This window comes from Diachasma alloeum, unplaced genomic scaffold (assembly GCF_001412515.2).
Source record: "Diachasma alloeum isolate Michigan unplaced genomic scaffold, Dall2.0 Dall_scaffold_00366, whole genome shotgun sequence".
Classification (NCBI taxonomy): Eukaryota; Metazoa; Arthropoda; class Insecta; order Hymenoptera; family Braconidae; genus Diachasma; species Diachasma alloeum.
Window position 1 is genome coordinate 312,213 of NW_021680505.1, and position 17,427 is coordinate 329,639.

The following is a 17,427-nucleotide window of genomic DNA, read 5'->3' on the forward strand; positions in this document are numbered from 1 at the left end:
GGGGCCTGCGGCCCCTGGACCCCGCTCTCCTCCCCCCCCCACACCCCCGGGCATTCATGACAAAAAATAGTATGTGCCACTCGGCCCGTAGTGTCGGTTTGCGATTCGTGTGAGTTAGCAGCACTCGGCGCGGTAAGCCTTCGGCGAGACTCGTCCCTACCTTACCGACGCCTCGTGCTGCTAACTTCACACTCATCGCAAACCACTTACGGGCCTCGTGACACAAATAACTATTTCTGTTTCCCTTATCCCATAACTTCCAATAGATTCAATGCCCAAGCAGCACAGTTCTGGAGGGTATCTGCAAGTATACCGAAAAGGCTGTTTACTGTCTGTCCAAAATGGTAACTTGTGTCTAGAAGTTACCTAGAAGTTAACTAAAAGTTAACTAAAAGTTATCGTATGACTGCAAGATACCTTTTGGACGGACATTAGTCAGCCTTCTTGGTATACTTTCAGATATCTTTCGCAAAGTTTGCTACTTGGGTTCAAATTTATCGCGTTACCCCCACCCGATCGGTACTTGGGACGCTGCTGCTCGTTTGGGCTGCGTGCGCAGAAATTTCATTTTTCAGTACTTTTTTCGCTATTATTAATAAACAATGCTCCTAGGCGACAATCTTTTTCATTCAAAACATCATTGATCACATGTTCTAAATGTGTCTAAAGTTTCATGACTTTGGCTGCATTTTTTCCTTGGGTTTTGCAGTTTTTTTGTGATTTCCATAAGATCACGGGTTAAATGACCACTTTTTCAAAAATTCATAATAAATTAACCATGCTCCCCAGCAGTCTGAAACTTTGCACATGCCTTTTCCATCATTTAAAGAATACGTAAAAAAAGAAAAAAATGGCTGCTTTTTTTCTAACCCTCCGGGCTCGCCCGATTATCCTTAATGAATAAACTTGAACTACTGTCAAAATTGTTCATTTTGTATTTTTTCCAAATGGCGAAAATTCTTTTTTGTGCATGGTAATGAAGAACACACTTACGGATTCCAAAAATACGAAAATATATTTATTGATTTGCGAAATAAAATTATCTGGAAAAGTCCATGAGACTCTCTTTTGGAACATTTTTCAATGCAAAAAAGCGTAGAATCGTGGGAACATACTTTCAACGAGTTGATAAATAAATATTGACTTTCAATTACATTAGAGTAATGGACAAGTGTATTATTCAACTAGTGTAAATAATGTAATGAGTTTTCGTATTTATAGCTATTGTAATAGCACTGCAAACAATATTGTACTCAATTTAGTCAGTCCTGCAAGACAAATGAATATCAATTTCTCTATTATTTCAGACTAATTTTATAATTTCAATCTAGAAACTACGATTACTTCGTCTAACCCCCAGGGTAAAAACACGGCGCTCATTTCTCATGGAATCTACATTCTCGAAACTAAAATGCTAATTACATACATGAATATATGGATTTCATATACAAACGTTAACAGTAAAAACTGGCCACGGAGAATTAATCGCACTGTATCGTATTAAAATTATCTTAACTGTTTTCCATCTTCACATTTCGAATCAGAATGAAGAGCTGTTCATTCGGTGTCATGTAGTACTCGTTGAGTGGAACAAAAAAATCGTAAATTACATCGTCGTCGGTAAATAAATAATAGAATAATTTCCAACTATAGATATCCTAATGTCATTTCATAGTATTCATTAGTATATTCATTGGTAACAATTTATCCCATTTCTTATTGTTCAAAAAAAAATCTAACTAGTCTTCACGAGAAATCTTCCTCCCGTGGTTTTCTTATTTTACTCTTTACTTTTTTAGACTTCAATCCTGTTGCCTTTTTTTTCTTCGGCTTGGGGAAGACTTCGCAACTGCAACCACTTCGTACTCTTATGTGATCCAGTCTCCATGGGGAGCCCGAGCCGAGAAAGAGAACGTGATGGTCTTTGTGACGATGTGGATGCTCTAGTCTGTCGATTTTCTGAGGAACAAATCATTTCAAAATTGTGCTGAATAATTTTTTTAAGTCAAAGCATCATGTCTTTATTAAATCCCAGATAACGATTTAAATTATTTGGAATTGCGGAGAAGTTTGGATCGAATTATTAATTATTTAGAAGCTCTTGGCCTTCAAAGTAGTTACGTAATGTCAAGAAATAAAAAAACCCACCCACTGATGCAATTCCGAGGGGTCCCCAACGATAGCGTAAGAGTACGAGAATTTTTGGACACATCTCGTCTGATTCATCAGCTTCTTATCCACAAATCTGCAGGGTTTGTCGAGAACGTCGGGGCGGCACGAGTACTCGTGGAATCTCTGGGCGATCTCCAGATGACGATACAACTCCACTCCGGCGCCCTGGCGGTTCCTTCCCCCCGTGGGTTCAATCATCTCTTCGACCGTGGGACAACACTCCACGGGACTTCCGCCCTCGCCGCCCTCGCGCCGCAATACACTCTGGATCTCTCGGTATGTCAAACCGAAGGATGGACTGCGCTTTTCTGAAATTCTAATATGTCTCTATATAATAATAATAAAAAAATGAGGAGTGTTTAAGAATTCAGGAGACACCCCTGATTCTGGCCCTTACTGTGACCCTGATGATGCCATTGAAAATGAATTCAATAGCGAAGTGGTAAAACGGTATAAGTCAATTTTGACTATTGACCAGTTTTCAATGAATATCTCGGAATCAAAGGGAGATAGCAACATTTTTATTATAACCTTTTTTGTAGAACCGATTGAGAACTACAACAAATGTGAATACAAAAATTTCGCTATCTCCCTTAGATTCGGAAATATTCCTCAAAAACTCAACTGGGAGATAAGTCGACTTAAACCGTTTTACCACTTCGCTACTGAATTGTTATCTCTATGTCTTTGATATGTTCATATGGGGTCACTAGGGGGCAACGCCCCCTGCTCGCTCCGCTCGTCAACCCCCATATGATCCCCACATGACCCCCATGATCCTTATTCAGACCCTTGTGACCCTTAATCTGACCCTTGTTACCCTTATTTGGACGTTTAATCCCACCCTTGTGAGTCTTAAACTTGTGACCTTAGTCTGACCCTCGTGACACTTATTCTGACAGTCATGACCCTTATTTTGACCCTTGTGACCCATAATTTTGAAGGCCTAATTTCGGGTACCAAATTTTCATCACCAGAAGTCGTTTTGGATTTTTATAATATAGGGAGACATGAGGGTCATGTGGGGGGAATATAGGGGTCTAATTATTTTTTTTTTGGACCGTTCATGAATTTCATGATTAACATAATTTAGACTTTGAGAAATTCTTCTTGAACTTCAACTACCCTAAAAATTCTGAAGACCGCTGAGGTCATTTTTGGATATCAACAATCATGAAGTGGGGGTCAAATTCAATGGGGGGCTAATCCTTGAAAGATAATAATAAGAATACACCTCATACTATTCTATGCAAATAAATGGAAAAATGAATGGTTGAGTCTGACGACAAAAGACGTTGGTTCGAGTCTTTTGTAAATAATAAAAACCTCAATTTTCCAAACGAGGTAAATCATTCTATCAATTTTTTTTTCTTATAATACGAACACCTAAACATACCCAAGAAGATTGGGGGGGGGGGGCGAGCGAAGCGAGCGAAGGAGGGCGCAGCCCCCTGGGGGTTTGTGAGTGAAGCGAGCAGGGAGCGAAGCTGAGAGCTAAGTCGACTTGAATCGTTTTACCGCTTCGCTACTGAATAAAATCCTTCATTTCATCGAAGCATTGATTTTCGATCGACTTACCGATGGAAATTATGGTCCCTCAATGAATGCTCTTCAATACTTCTGGATGCTATTGAGAGAGTAATATTACTGGCAGCTGTGAACCGCAACCACATAAATGCGGTCAACCAAACCACCTGCGAACAAATTATAATTTCTATTATGAGATTTTTCATCAGAGGGGGATAAAAGGTTGAAGTAGTTTCCCTCATCCATAGGATCATTTCCTACGAGCGTCAGTTCACAGACCTTGTTCACGTGGACCAAAATTTTTCATGAAAATTCCAACAGAATATCTCCCGAAACTCGATATTAGACGCCGGATTTCGGGGAAAATATCTTCTTTGAAAACCCCGTCTTACGCTTTAGACTGTTATCTACACAATAATATATTTCCCCTCGAACCGGTAATTATCAGACGTCCTCAAAGGGCTAACTACTCCATCCATTCTTCCACGCTGTCTCACATTCCTGACTTAATGAACCTGATATGACACCAAAAGAGGAAATAACACGAAAAAAACAGGTAAATGTACGCGTATAAATACATATGCGCCAGAGCATGCGATCGTTGTCTCTTGTCTTGTTACACACTCGGTTATGCGCCCGGGTTGTTTTACGATTAGATGCTACGTCGTCTTCACCGGTACAGCAGGTTCACCGGGTAGCCAGAGAATCGAAAACCAGTCACTTTGAAATGCAAGGATTGACCCTGAATGATAGCTCTGCGTGTGTGGAGTAATCAAGCCATTAAGTGTTAGTAGATTTCTTCTGAGCACTGGGCATCACTTTAATCACTCACGCCGTGCAAAAACGACGATCAAGATTTAAGATGATTATTTTCGTCTTGAATTTTATTTTGAGAATATCCAAGTATCTTGTTTTCAATCATTAAATCTGTCATGAATATTGAAGATTACGTTTTGCACAGAATTATTATTTTTTTAAACATGCGTTGTTTGTAAATGAATTATTGAAATTGTTTTTAAGCATGAAATAGTTTGTGGTAAAATTCGGAATATGAATCAATTTGTTACGATTCCGAACGAATGATTTTTATGGTGGTAAATTGATTATTTATAAATTATTCCAGTAGCGAAGTGGTAAAACAAGTCGACTTATCTCTTAGCTGAGTTTTCGAGGAATATTTCCGAATCTAAGGGAGTGAAATTTTTGGGAATATCTTTTTTGCAGCTCTCAATTTGCTCTAAAAATTAGGCTATCTACCTTAAATTACGAGATATTCATTGAAACCTGACAAATAGTCAAAATCAACTTAAACCGTTTTACCACTTCGCTACTGATTTATGGAAAATGCTCGTAATTTTCAAAAATTGCAATTTTTTAATTATTTTATCAATCTTTCTCCAAAAGTAAATTTTCTCATTTTTTTCAGATTTTTAAAATGTTTTCTAACGGTTCAATATCGAGATTCAAATTCAGACCTGCAAAGTTTAAATAATAAAATCATTGGAAAATGTCCGGAAACTTGGGGTCAAATGGAGCGCAAAGGAAAGCTCTGATGTTCGACTGAAAAAGTAGAAAAGCATTTCATAAAACTCCCTCCATAGGCCATTCTGCGGTCATATCCAGTAATAACTAGAGATGCAAATGCGTCACATGACCCGTCATATGACGGTCACATGACGAGGCGTTCATGACGGCTGTCACAATTCCCCCTCCCCCTTCTGTGACCGTCACAACTTGTCAAGAAAAAATGACAGTCATTTTTCATCTATATAGATGAAATTTTATTTTTTTCTCGGTCAATTTTCAGTTGAATTCCTTTTGTATTGGCCTAATCAGCATTTTGAAATGGAAATCACGTTTTTTTTCCATCCATATAGATGAAACTATTTTGTTTTATTCATGACCGTCACAAATTGGAAATTAGTTATGACCGTCATTATGCAACTATATAGATGGTTTGACAACAATTTGGTTACAAATGATTTGTGACAATCATTTGTAGTTGGAAAATTTGTGCGTCACATGACCGTCATTTTTTGGTCATATGCCGCGATCTAAAAAATAACGGTCATTTTGCATCTCTAGTAAGAACACCATTGAGTTGAGAACTAGTCAAATTTATTAATCTACAATAACCAACAAAATATAATATCAAGTAAACATTTCTGTCTGGAGTAAATGTTCCATGGAAGGACTTTTACTTGAAAATTGAAAGCGGTTGAAACATCATTAATTAGAAAAATATTTCAGTGGAAAAAAACGGCCAAAAGTACTTGGATATAGGGATCGCCATCAATATTAAATTTCTGTAATATTACAAGAATTTGATCCGTACATTAATGAAGGTTTAATGTACGGGTCAAATGTTGATCTAATTTTTCAAATAGTATATTATTAATAATCTGATTTTTTCGAATAATGATGAATTTGTCAATATGGAACTGCAAATTTAGCACTAAGTGAATAATTCAAATTTCATAAAAGGGGATTTTCCATTACACAAATAATCGTCAATCTTCCTACCTCAATTATTGATTGATAAAATAGTTAAAATTTTGAATATTTGAATTGATGATACTTGTACTCAAAAAATTTAAGAGTAATGTTAACTAATTGATGGCTACAATATTTAACGGTAATTAAATAATTCACGATGTTATTCATTTCCAGGGCCACTGATATTAGGATAAATAATGGGACGTTAGAAGAGTTTAAACAATACTATTTTATTGTCAAATCGCGACGTTTCGCTGCTAATTGCAGCTTCCTCAGGCTCTGAAAACCAAACACAAACAAAAACACACTAATAATAGTTTCTACTCAATTTTGAATTTGGCAAAATTCCGCCACTAAACAGTCATAAAACCAAAAAATTCACCTTGACAATTCTAGTAAATAGTCACAATAAACTCTAATGAATTCTGTCTCGAGTATCCGTAACATATTAAAGCGATAATTATGATATTATCGATATTATATTATCGATATGGTAATTAAATATTATGAATTTGACTATCCCTGCTTGGATATCCTTAAGATGAGACTATGGCGAAAATTTCATGTTTCACATCTCCACTTTATTAACATGAAGAAAAAATTGAAAAAAATTTGCCGGAATTTCCCATCAAATACTTGCGGTACTTACAAAACAGCGATATGACCCCTCCTTAAGGGTGCCAAGTGAATTTGGCGATGACCTTGAAAATTGACATTCACCAACAAAGTTATAATTTTTTAAATTAATAGTATTAGACAGATGGTGAACATCGGTGACAATTTTAAAATTTCAGAACTTATGGATATCGAGAAATTAAATAAACAAAATCAGTCTTATACACGGCCTCTTATGGAGTTTTGATTAAATTGAACGTTTCAACCCCCTAGGAACTCAAGAAAAATTTGAAAAAATTTGAAGATATGGGGACTGATGTGTTCAATGTGATGGCGACAAAAAACAATGGGGTACCGGGGTGAATAAGAGAGATATTTCAACCCGCCGTACCCATTTGATCCCATGCTTTCTCGAGGTTCGTCACGCGAAATAGAGGATTTTCCGCATTTATTTTCTCGATGTCTAGTTCCGGTTGCGGGTTTGAAATTTCGTCGGATGGATGAATACATATTTCTCCAATGATGGAGGGAAAGAAAAATTTTTTTTTGAATCTTTTCTTAAATTCACTTGGCACCCTTAAGGGGTAACACGCACGAAGAAATTTAATAGAAAAACCTATCGAATTCGTTAGAAAATTCTATTGAATTTCTGTTAAACTTTCTATTAGTTTTTGGCTGATTCTATTGACATGTTCAATAGAAAAAGTCAACAGAATTCGATTTTTCTATATAACTTATTCTTTTCATATATTTTCTATAGAATTTGCTCTACTCAAATTTTCTAAGTTTTTTTCATTCTATTTTTCTTTTCTTCTCATCAAGAAAATCAAACGAAAAAACTTGAAAAATTTAAGCCAAGGATTCTATAGAAAATAGCTCAATCGAATAAGCTATATTGAAAAATTGAATTCTATTGACTTTTTCTACTGAATATTTTCTATTGAACAGTTCAATAGAAATTCAGTAGAATTTTCTAACGAATTCGATAGGTTTTTCTATTAAATTTTTTCGTGAACAGAATGCCCTTAATTTTCTCATGAGTGTCGAACCCTATTTTTCATCGCAATGTGGGGAGCGTGCGATAAAAAATAGAAAAACGAATCACAGAGCCATAAAATAAGAAAAATGGTTCCTTATTTCAAGTCAATCACACTGATATATTTCTCTGCCATGACTTCCCGATGATCCTCACAATAACCCTGGTCACAACCCTTAGAAGACTTTCTCAAGAGCACTATTTCTCCTTCGACAAGTTGAAGGAATTGAAGCGGAGTAGTTTTTTCCGTAAAATTTATAGGATCATCAGGCCACTAATGGACACTACAAGAAAAATAAAAGTTGTTTGGCCCATTGGAATGTTTGTTTTTTACCGAACAGCAATATACTTAATGGAACATTGCAAAGATAAAAAGTACGAGACGTTAAAAATATCCCGTTTGAGTTTGCGTCCAATAGGAAAACATGTCCTACGATCGTTGGACTGTGAAGTGTACGAGATCAAGAAGGAAGTGTCATGAAATATAGTAGCACGATGAGTTTTCCACGTGTAGAACTCCAACTATCGTTCCATCGAATTAATGATTATTTATTGTTATGAATATTCGGAATGTCGTAATCAGCGAGGACATTCGTATTTTTCCCAACTCTGCCAGGTGTTTCCAGTTATCCACGGATTAGGAACGCACATTGGTCTCCGGGTCATTGGTCTTGATAGAGTGAGAGGTAAAAATTGTCTCGTTATGAAGTTTTCAGTCATAACTGTTAGGACGAGGAATTCATACATCTACACCATCATCCACAGAACCGAAACCACACCAAGGTGACTAAGTAAATGTTTACACATGTCAATCATGAGACGCGTCAAGCATTTGCTTGTCTAAACAGTCCAGAACTACAAGGTTCTGTGGTATACCAACTTCTCGTAGAAATTCCACTCATCGGCATCGAGAGGAATTAATTATTGTGGAATTTTTCTTTCAGGTGTTGGGTTTTATCTGAATGATTTTTCGGTGGGAAAAGAAGGCTGTTCACCAACTCCATTATTTTTTGTATAGGGGAGAAATATTCAATAAAAATTACGTATCTTTTCCGTAATTCCGAAGCGTAAATATGGTTTATAGGAAATTCTACCCGAACTGTCACGTAATTTTTACCTGAATCTCCTGTGAAAAATTACGAAATCATTACTTAAATTTTCTGAATCGATTCCGTAATCGGTGAGCGAACTTGAGTTCCGAAATTTTTACTGAACATTTCTCTCCGTGTAGAGAACATCGTTGAAATTTTTAAAAATAGTTTCAATTAAATAATTGACGATTTTTCAAATTAGTTTGACAATGCTATAATTCCAAGCATTTGCTTGTCTAAACAGTCCAGAACTACAAGGTTCTGTGGTATACCAACTTCTCGTAGAAATTCCACTCACCGGCATTGAGAGGAATTAATTATTGTGGAATTTTTCTTTCAAGTGTTGGGTTTTATCTGAATGATTTTTCGGTGGGAAAAGAAGGCTGTTCACCAACTCCAGTAATTTTTGTACATGGGGAGAAATATTCACTGGTAATACCACAAGAGCTTCAAAATTATCGGGTATTTTCCGATAGGTTCGTTGCAAACAAACGAAGGAGTCAAGTTTTTCAGGTTAAAAAATCACGAGTGCGAAGGACGAGTGATTTTTCCTGAAAAACTTGACGACTTCGTTTGTATGCAGGGAACCTTGAGGAAAATGCCCGATGAATTTTGAAGCTCGTGTGGTATTCGGGGGATTATTTTTCCAATCCGAATGTCGGGCAATATAATTGGACCATGAGACGAAACTCACAAATGAGAAACGAAAATTGTATAATTAACATAACGACACAATTGAATTCAATCTCTCAGTTTGACGAGGGGTCAATTCGACTGCATGATGTTTTGTTTTTTATATAGCAACTACCAGAGAAAATTATCAAAAAATTATCAGTTGAAAACCCTGTAGCTTGTACCACGTGATGTCGAATGGGCCAATTATATTGCCCGATATTTGGGTTGGAAAAATAATCAATAGAAATTGAGTATCTTTTCCGTAATTCCGGAGCGTAATGTGGTTGTAGGAAATTTTACGGAACCGTCACGTAATTTTTCCAGAGCGTTCCGTAAATTTAACCTAACTCTCCTGTGAAACATTACGATATCGTCACTTAAATTTTCTGAGTCGATTCCGTAATCGGTGAGCGAACTGTGAGTTCCGTAATTTTTACTGAACATTTCTCTCCGTGTAGAGAACATTGTTGAAATTTTTAAAAATAGTTCCAATTAAATAATCAACGATTTTTGAAATTAATTTGACAATTTTATAATTCCCTCGGCCCGCCTTCTATTTATTTAGCAACTTTTGTAACTTATTCAACAATCAAATTGACAACTCTGCGGTCAAGTCTGTGTCCAGAGTTCGTCCGACGTCAGGGAGTGATTACAATTCCGTGTTCTCTCCAGCTGTTGTCAATAAAGTATTTTTCAATCTTATTACATTATTTTAATAGAAAAAAAAATCCATTGGATTTCTGTTAAACTTTCTATCAGCTTTTGATCAATCCTATTGGAATGTTCAATAGAAAATATTCTATAGACATAATCAATAGAATTCAATTGTTCCAATTTTCCAAGGTTTTTTCACTCAATTGTTTTTCGTTTCATCAAGAAAATCAGACAAAAAACTAAGAAAATTGGAGCCCAGGAAATTCTATAGAACGTTCAACAGAAATCCAATCGAATTGTCTAGCAAATTCACTAGGCATTTCCAAATGATTATTAAATTTTCTCATCCTTGTCAACTAAAGAATTTAATTCTATTCAAATGTCATCCCAAAAAAAACGACAAAAAATTGACCCCCCTCTCCCGACATCCTCCAATTACTGTACAAAATCTATAAAGACATATAACACCTTCTCCCAAGTGGCATCGCCTCCCATAATTACTCTGTAATACCATCACAACTAAATCGCCAACAAGTCATCACGCCGTGGAATAATTACCCGAAAAAGCCAAAGTAACCAAAAGAAAAATATACGCGCGTATAATAAAAAAGCGATTAGCATACTGAATATTGAGCAAGGTGGTCATCATCAAAAACTAGTTGGTCAGCCAGCAGATGCAGTGGGCAAGTGGGTACCCGGGTACCCCCAGAGAACTGTCGAGAGTTGATGATGTTGGTAAGGTGCTATTATTAAATTATAATCCCCCCACTACCCCGTCAACCACCTCCTTTTAATACATATATCGCAAATTGTTGGAGCGTGGACAAGTATAGTGGGCCCTGCCGGCAGTTGCTCGATAATTATCATTTATCAATATCGTCAGTAGCCTGAGGAAGAGGTATGTAGTATCGAGATTCCTCTGGAGTTGTGCACAGACACGTCGACACGTGATATTATGTAGATAACGATGGTATGCGAATGCCGGGAGATCGTTACAACGATATAACCAGGTTGACGTTGTGCCAGGTTGTTGCGTTCATAACCGATGACTTCCGGAGGCTTTCGCGTACATTTATCAATATTTCGTTATTTTTTTACTATTGTTTATTTGCCGAGTTGGGGGCGTTTTGAGACGTGACCCGGTGGCAGTAGAGGCTGCCGTGGTGGGGAATATATTGAGATCATTAATCACATTTATGGAGTGGAGCAACTGCGGTACTCATTCGGACAAGTTGCATTTCTCTTGGCGAAAATTATGGAAAGGCGAGGGTGTTTCGTGCAGCTGCAACTGGGGAAAGATTCGATTTAGGCGAATCTGAACGTATGAAAATATTCAATAGAAAACCTAGCGAATTCGCTAGAAAATTCTATTGGAATTCTACTATAGGAATTCTATGGGGTTTCTATAGGATTTCTATTGTAATTCTATTGAAAAATGCTATTTGTTCTTTGCGCTGATTCTGTTAGATATTTGAGAAGAAAAAGTCAGAGATTTCGAATTTCTGTTCAAATTTTTCTCGTGAGATTTTTTCTATTAGAAATTATTGGGCACAAATATTCAAAGTTTTTTTCGCTGGATTTTGTTTTGTTTTGCATTACAGAATGCGAGTGAAAAAAACATGCCCAATTTAAGCCCATTTATGCCCAAACATTGTTATAGAAAAAATCTCAAGAGAAAATTTCAAACAGAAATTCGAAATTTATTGACTTTTTCTCATGGAATATCCAATAGAATTAGCGCAAAAAACAAATAGAATTTTCCAATAGCATTTCAATAGAAATCCTATAGAAATCCCATAGAATTCCTATAGAATTCCAATTCGAATTCGCTAGGAAATTCTCTTGGCCTATCTTGACCTTTTTTGAACTTCTGGAATTTTTTTTCCGCTTAAAAAATGCCTTTTCTGATGATCTTTATGGAGACGCCGAGAAAAAGTAGACGAAACTGACTGAGAATTAAATTCTATAGGAAGATAAAATCTTACTGATTTTTCTGTAAAATAGTTTCTATTAGACGGTTTCTATAGAAATTCATCGCCTCAAATTTTCCTATTTTTTTCTCTGTATTTTTCTCAACTTTTTATTCATAGAATTAAAACGAAAAAACTTGATTCATCTCGAGTAATTTCTATAGAAAATGTCTCAATAGAAAAAATTGTAGAAAAAGTCGATTTTTCTATACAAAATTTCTCGACATTTTCTATAGCAAAAACGCGCAATTATATATATTCTTCAGAAAAAATAAACAGAATTAAGATATTTTCTATAGGAATTCTTCGGCTCAAATTTTCCAAGTTTTTTGGTCAAATTTTATGAATAAAAATGTAATAAAAATGGAGTGGAAAAAGCTTTGAAATTCATGTCGAGAAATTTCTATAGAAAATGTCTTAATAGAAGAAATTCTATAGAAACATAAAATTCTACTCATTTTTTCTATAAAACTTTCTGATGGACATTTTCGATCGACAAAACCCTCAGTAAAACGTCGAAATTCTCCAGCAGAATCGGCCAAAAACTAATAGAACTTTCAATAGAAGTTCTGTAGAAATTCAATAAAATTTTCTGATAAAATAATTTCAATTTCAATTTCGTCCAGTTCGCAATAGATTTGTTTATGATTTATACTCACCGCAATAGCAATACGAAGAGCTGCAATTTGCATAGTAGCTGGCCAGGCCAGCAATAGGGCCGTAGATCCTAATCACCTGGCCGGATCAGCGCCACTTCGGAAATCTCAGAGGGATTTATTTATATTTTAATTAATCCTGTTTTCCTCTTCCTGAGTAGTGGCACAGGGCCTCCTGGCCCTGTGTGCAGTTCCCTAATCCGGTATTTCGGTCTTGACGGCATGTTTCCACTCATCTGGGAATTGCAGATAATTCTAATTAATTGATTAATCAACATTTTTAATTAAAACATATTTAAAATCAATAAAATTTAATTATTGTTTTTCTATTGAAAATATGTTTTATTTTTTCTACAGTCATCGACCGTTTGATGATAATCAATGAAAATATCGTTTGTCTGGCAGATGTATCATTAATTATTTATGGAAAGTGAGACATAGGAGAGACAATCGGTGTGAACACCTTGGGTGGGATCGCACGAGGATTTTTTTCCTCAAGTTTTACCAGGGATTTGACCCACTCTCCGTTGAGTAACTGATCGCCCTATCCAATCATTCCAGTGTCTTTGATCATTCCAATGAAATCATGGATTGGCTCAATATGTTGGAGCTACGCCTCTCACTAACTATAACTACCCGCCTACTTTCAACTATTTCTATTGCTGAAATGGTGGTTTCTAATGCCCGTTATACACTCCATCATTCATCAATTATTCGGAAATTTTTCGTTTTTGGATTTGTTTATTCATATGACAAATGTCGAATTTTCTGCAAAAACCATTGATTGGAATTGAAATTAAATGGATTGAAGTAAAAAAATATTTCAATTCATTCAAATAATTTATTGGATTAATCAAAAAATTGAGGAAGAAATAAAATAAAATAAAAGAAAAAAATCCATTCCTTTTCAAATTTTTTTTTTTTCAAATGCCAAATTCGATCAAACGGATGGAAAAAAAAATTAATTGATTTAAATTGTTTGTTAGATTAATGAAAAATTGAGAAGTAAAAAAAGTAAAAAATATATTTAAAAAAGTAAAAGGAATAGACGAAATACTGAAAGTAAAACTGAACAATACTTATAAAACATCTCGGATTTATTTTTTCCGGAAAAATTTCTTCCACTGAAATTTTACCAACATTTTTATAATTATCTATCATATTCTGTTGATTGCCTGCGGTAGACCCCATGTGGTTGTCTTTATACATATATGTAGGCACATGGAACCGCACGGTAATTTTATAAATTTCACGGTTCTCCTGACAAGGCGTGAAAGCGGACAGCATTAGTACCGGGGTAGACGGTTTTTTTATAGTCATCTCTCCTGTACAACCGCACACATCAATTTCAACAGTTTTAATGATACTAATCGCGTTATGATTTTAATTGACGGCCTCGCTTATGCGATCAAGGGCCTCAACTAGGCGGACCTTCCCATGTCCTCGCATCGAGGTATCAAATCGAAATAATATAAATAATGAATTATCCGGGCCAAATTATGTGTCAGAGTCGATAATGAAGTGGGAGAATTCTAAATAAATTCCAGATTTTTCAAAAAATCCATCGAGAAAGTTGAATATGCGAGAATTATAAATAAATATTATTCAAATATATGATATGGTTCACGTGAATGTTCCAAACACGTCTGCATACATGAATTTGATTGTGTAAAGTGGCCCTGTTGTACGACGGGGAGAGATTCTCCTCAACACGTGCCGAACATTCCAAGTTACCCCGGGACGTTCCAAGGTTAGAGGGAAAGTCAAGGGAGATAAGTAAAAACCGAGGATAGACGCTTTTTAAAGTAGCTCTACCCTTACGGTAAATTCAAAGATGATTGAAACCTACAAAAAACTTCCAGAAAACTCGATTAGATTCGGAATCCTAATTTTATTCTCAATTTAATTATCGTTTTGGTTTTTCTAAAGGGAATGTTGAAAAATCAGGATTTAATCCGGTGTCTTATGCGAAAATCAACATTTCCATTGTAATCAAAGATTAAAATCAGAATTTTTTTTCATTAGATGTGAAAAAATCACGATTTTTTTTGACACCTTATTAAAAATGGTGCACCGTTTTGCAAACAAGTTCTATTATTTATTTATAAGAAGGAAATGTTTGAAAAAATCTTAATATTTTGTGACATTTAATTTAGATAAACCTGACTGGGTATGAAATTTTTCAAATTTTTCCCATGCAATTTAGTTGAGAAATCCAAAAACTGAAAATATCCAAAAGTGCAGCGTAGCCCGGTCGAAGTGTAGAGCTACTTTAAGGATAGTCTTGAAATTTTACCTCCAGTTCAGTAATTTAAAACGCGAGGGAGTTTTTGTAATGCATCCTTCACAATTTTTTACTCCGTCACTTTTAGAAGAAAATAGTGTGACGTTTTTTAAAATCTGTTTCGGCCGAACAGCTTTATATAAATTACATTATGCACTAGGTCAGATTAATTTATCCATTAAATTGATGACGGATGTGACGAGAAACAACAATGTAGTAGCGGCAAAAAAATAAAAGCGGAAAGTATCCTATTAGTCAGGGAGGTGGTAGTGAGCGAGGGGCGCAGCCCCATTGGCAGTTGGCGAGCGAAGCGAGCCGGGGGCGGGGCCCCTTGCCAATTTTAACTCCCGCTTATCAGAAAATTATTAAAGTCCTTTCAACAAACATTTTATGAAAAATCTGTTTCATAACGAAATATTGCTTTTTTTTATTGGTTTATAGTATAGAACTCATAACAGGATTATTTACACTGTCGATAGGGTGTCGTACGTTTTCTTTTTACACTGTTTTTTTTATACATTTCGCCTTTTATATGCGGAGCTTATATTTTGTGAAGAATTTGTCTATCGCTGTGAGAGCTTCGAGGTGGGTTGCCACCATGAACGTGAAACCATGAAAGTCCAATACGGAGAAAAATATTTCAATGATCTCAGTTTGGCTGTTAGTTCTAATCTCTGCGGATTAAGAAGGGGACGAAATATTGTTATGCCCCAGAATTGGTCAGTTGCGTTATTGTTGAATATGTGGCCATACAGCATTGTCAGCGTGACACTTGCCAGCGTAACTGGATGATGCTGACCAAGTGATGAAATATAAACAATCAGAGTATTATTTAAGAGACGGTTGAGTCTGCACAGATCAGACCTGAATTGGACTCCGACGCGTACAAAACTCGTAAACTCTTTGTAATCAGTCAGATGACAGTTATTATAATCAAGTAATAAATTCTCATATTTAAATGCTGATAAACCATTGGTGGAATTTATCCCTTCAAGCCTAGAACCTACTATAATTATAAGTGCCCCCCACGCTGTGTACAACAATATTGCAATTTTTATATTGATGTTTGTGTACATTTTCCTGGCCCATCAATACTTCTACTTTTCACGTTCGTCAAAAAAACAAAAATACGTCTGAAATGTTTTCGCATCACAAGAGTTTAGTGAATAATACCTATAGGAAAACTTCCCATAGCCCTCTACCCACCTGTGCATGTTCGACACGAAGGTACAATGAATGGATAAAAACAATCTTGTTTTATTCGGATATCAGCGAATAAAACAAGAATGGAGGGATGTGAGTGAAGAGTCAATACTGATAACTGTCAGTTCATGTTTTTCGTTATCGATAACAACGCGCTAAAGTGCATACATCATTGAGGACAGGGATACAGAGGGATCCTGGAGAACGAGAAAAAAATCTCACGGATAATTTGAAACACCCTGTTAGGAGCGTGTATTCGTCTCGGTGTTGAAAAATTCGTAACGTCCTGTGGGAGAAGATGAGGAGGGAAGAGAAATAAACAAGGGCGACCAGAGATGATTTTGACAACCGTGAAAATGTCGTAGACGGGAGATTATTCATAGCATCGTGTACACGGAGAGAAATTTTTGATAAAAATTATCCTACCGTTCTGTAGAAGTGTATCATGAGTCATCATTTCCTCATTTCTATCTCGAAATTTAGTAAAAATTGATATGTGATGATCAAATTTTATTCTACGTTAGAGAAATTTTATCCTGATGAAAATAAAAATTACCGTGCCGGTAGAGTATAAATTACTGTACCGGTAGGGTAAAATTTACCAATAGTTCTAGAATTTTCGTTGTTATCTATATAACAATTAGTGGACTGGAAGGGTAAAATTTATTATGCATGATACACTTTTATAGAACGATAGGGTAATTTGTATCAAAAATTTCTCTCCGTGTAGTATCTCGACGATGAGCATCTCCAGAAAAATTTTGTTTCCAATGAAAAAAATTTTGTTTTCAAAAAACAATTGTTTTTTATTCATTTTGTCTCTTTTTTCATCAATGTATAATTTTTGTTTCGCCGGAAAAATGACTGATTTTTTAACGATTTATTTTGTTTTTTTTTTATTGAAACATTATATTTTATTATTAAAAATATTTTTTGATTAAAAAACTCGATGTTATTTTGAAAATTTATTTTTCAACAGTTGAAAAAAATTCTAATTTTGTTTCAAGAATTGAATGTTTTAATATTTTTTTTTTCAAAGGAAATGAGA

General features: G+C 35.5%; 1 protein-coding gene across 1 annotated transcript in view; it reads right to left on the reverse strand.

Moving 5' to 3' along the window:
• Window positions 1–1,101: 1,101 nt before the first annotated feature.
• Window positions 1,102–17,427, reverse strand: part of LOC107041485 — a 32,059-nt gene continuing 15,733 nt past the window's right edge. Inside the window, exons 2-5 of the mRNA XM_015262072.2 lie at window positions 12,896–13,128; window positions 3,751–3,866; window positions 2,149–2,488; window positions 1,102–1,959 (exon numbers count right to left, since the gene is read on the reverse strand). Coding sequence (XP_015117558.1) covers window positions 1,747–1,959; window positions 2,149–2,488; window positions 3,751–3,866; window positions 12,896–12,928 — 702 coding nt within the window. The 5' untranslated portion in view covers window positions 12,929–13,128 and the 3' untranslated portion in view covers window positions 1,102–1,746. The remainder of the gene's footprint in view (window positions 1,960–2,148; window positions 2,489–3,750; window positions 3,867–12,895; window positions 13,129–17,427) is intronic.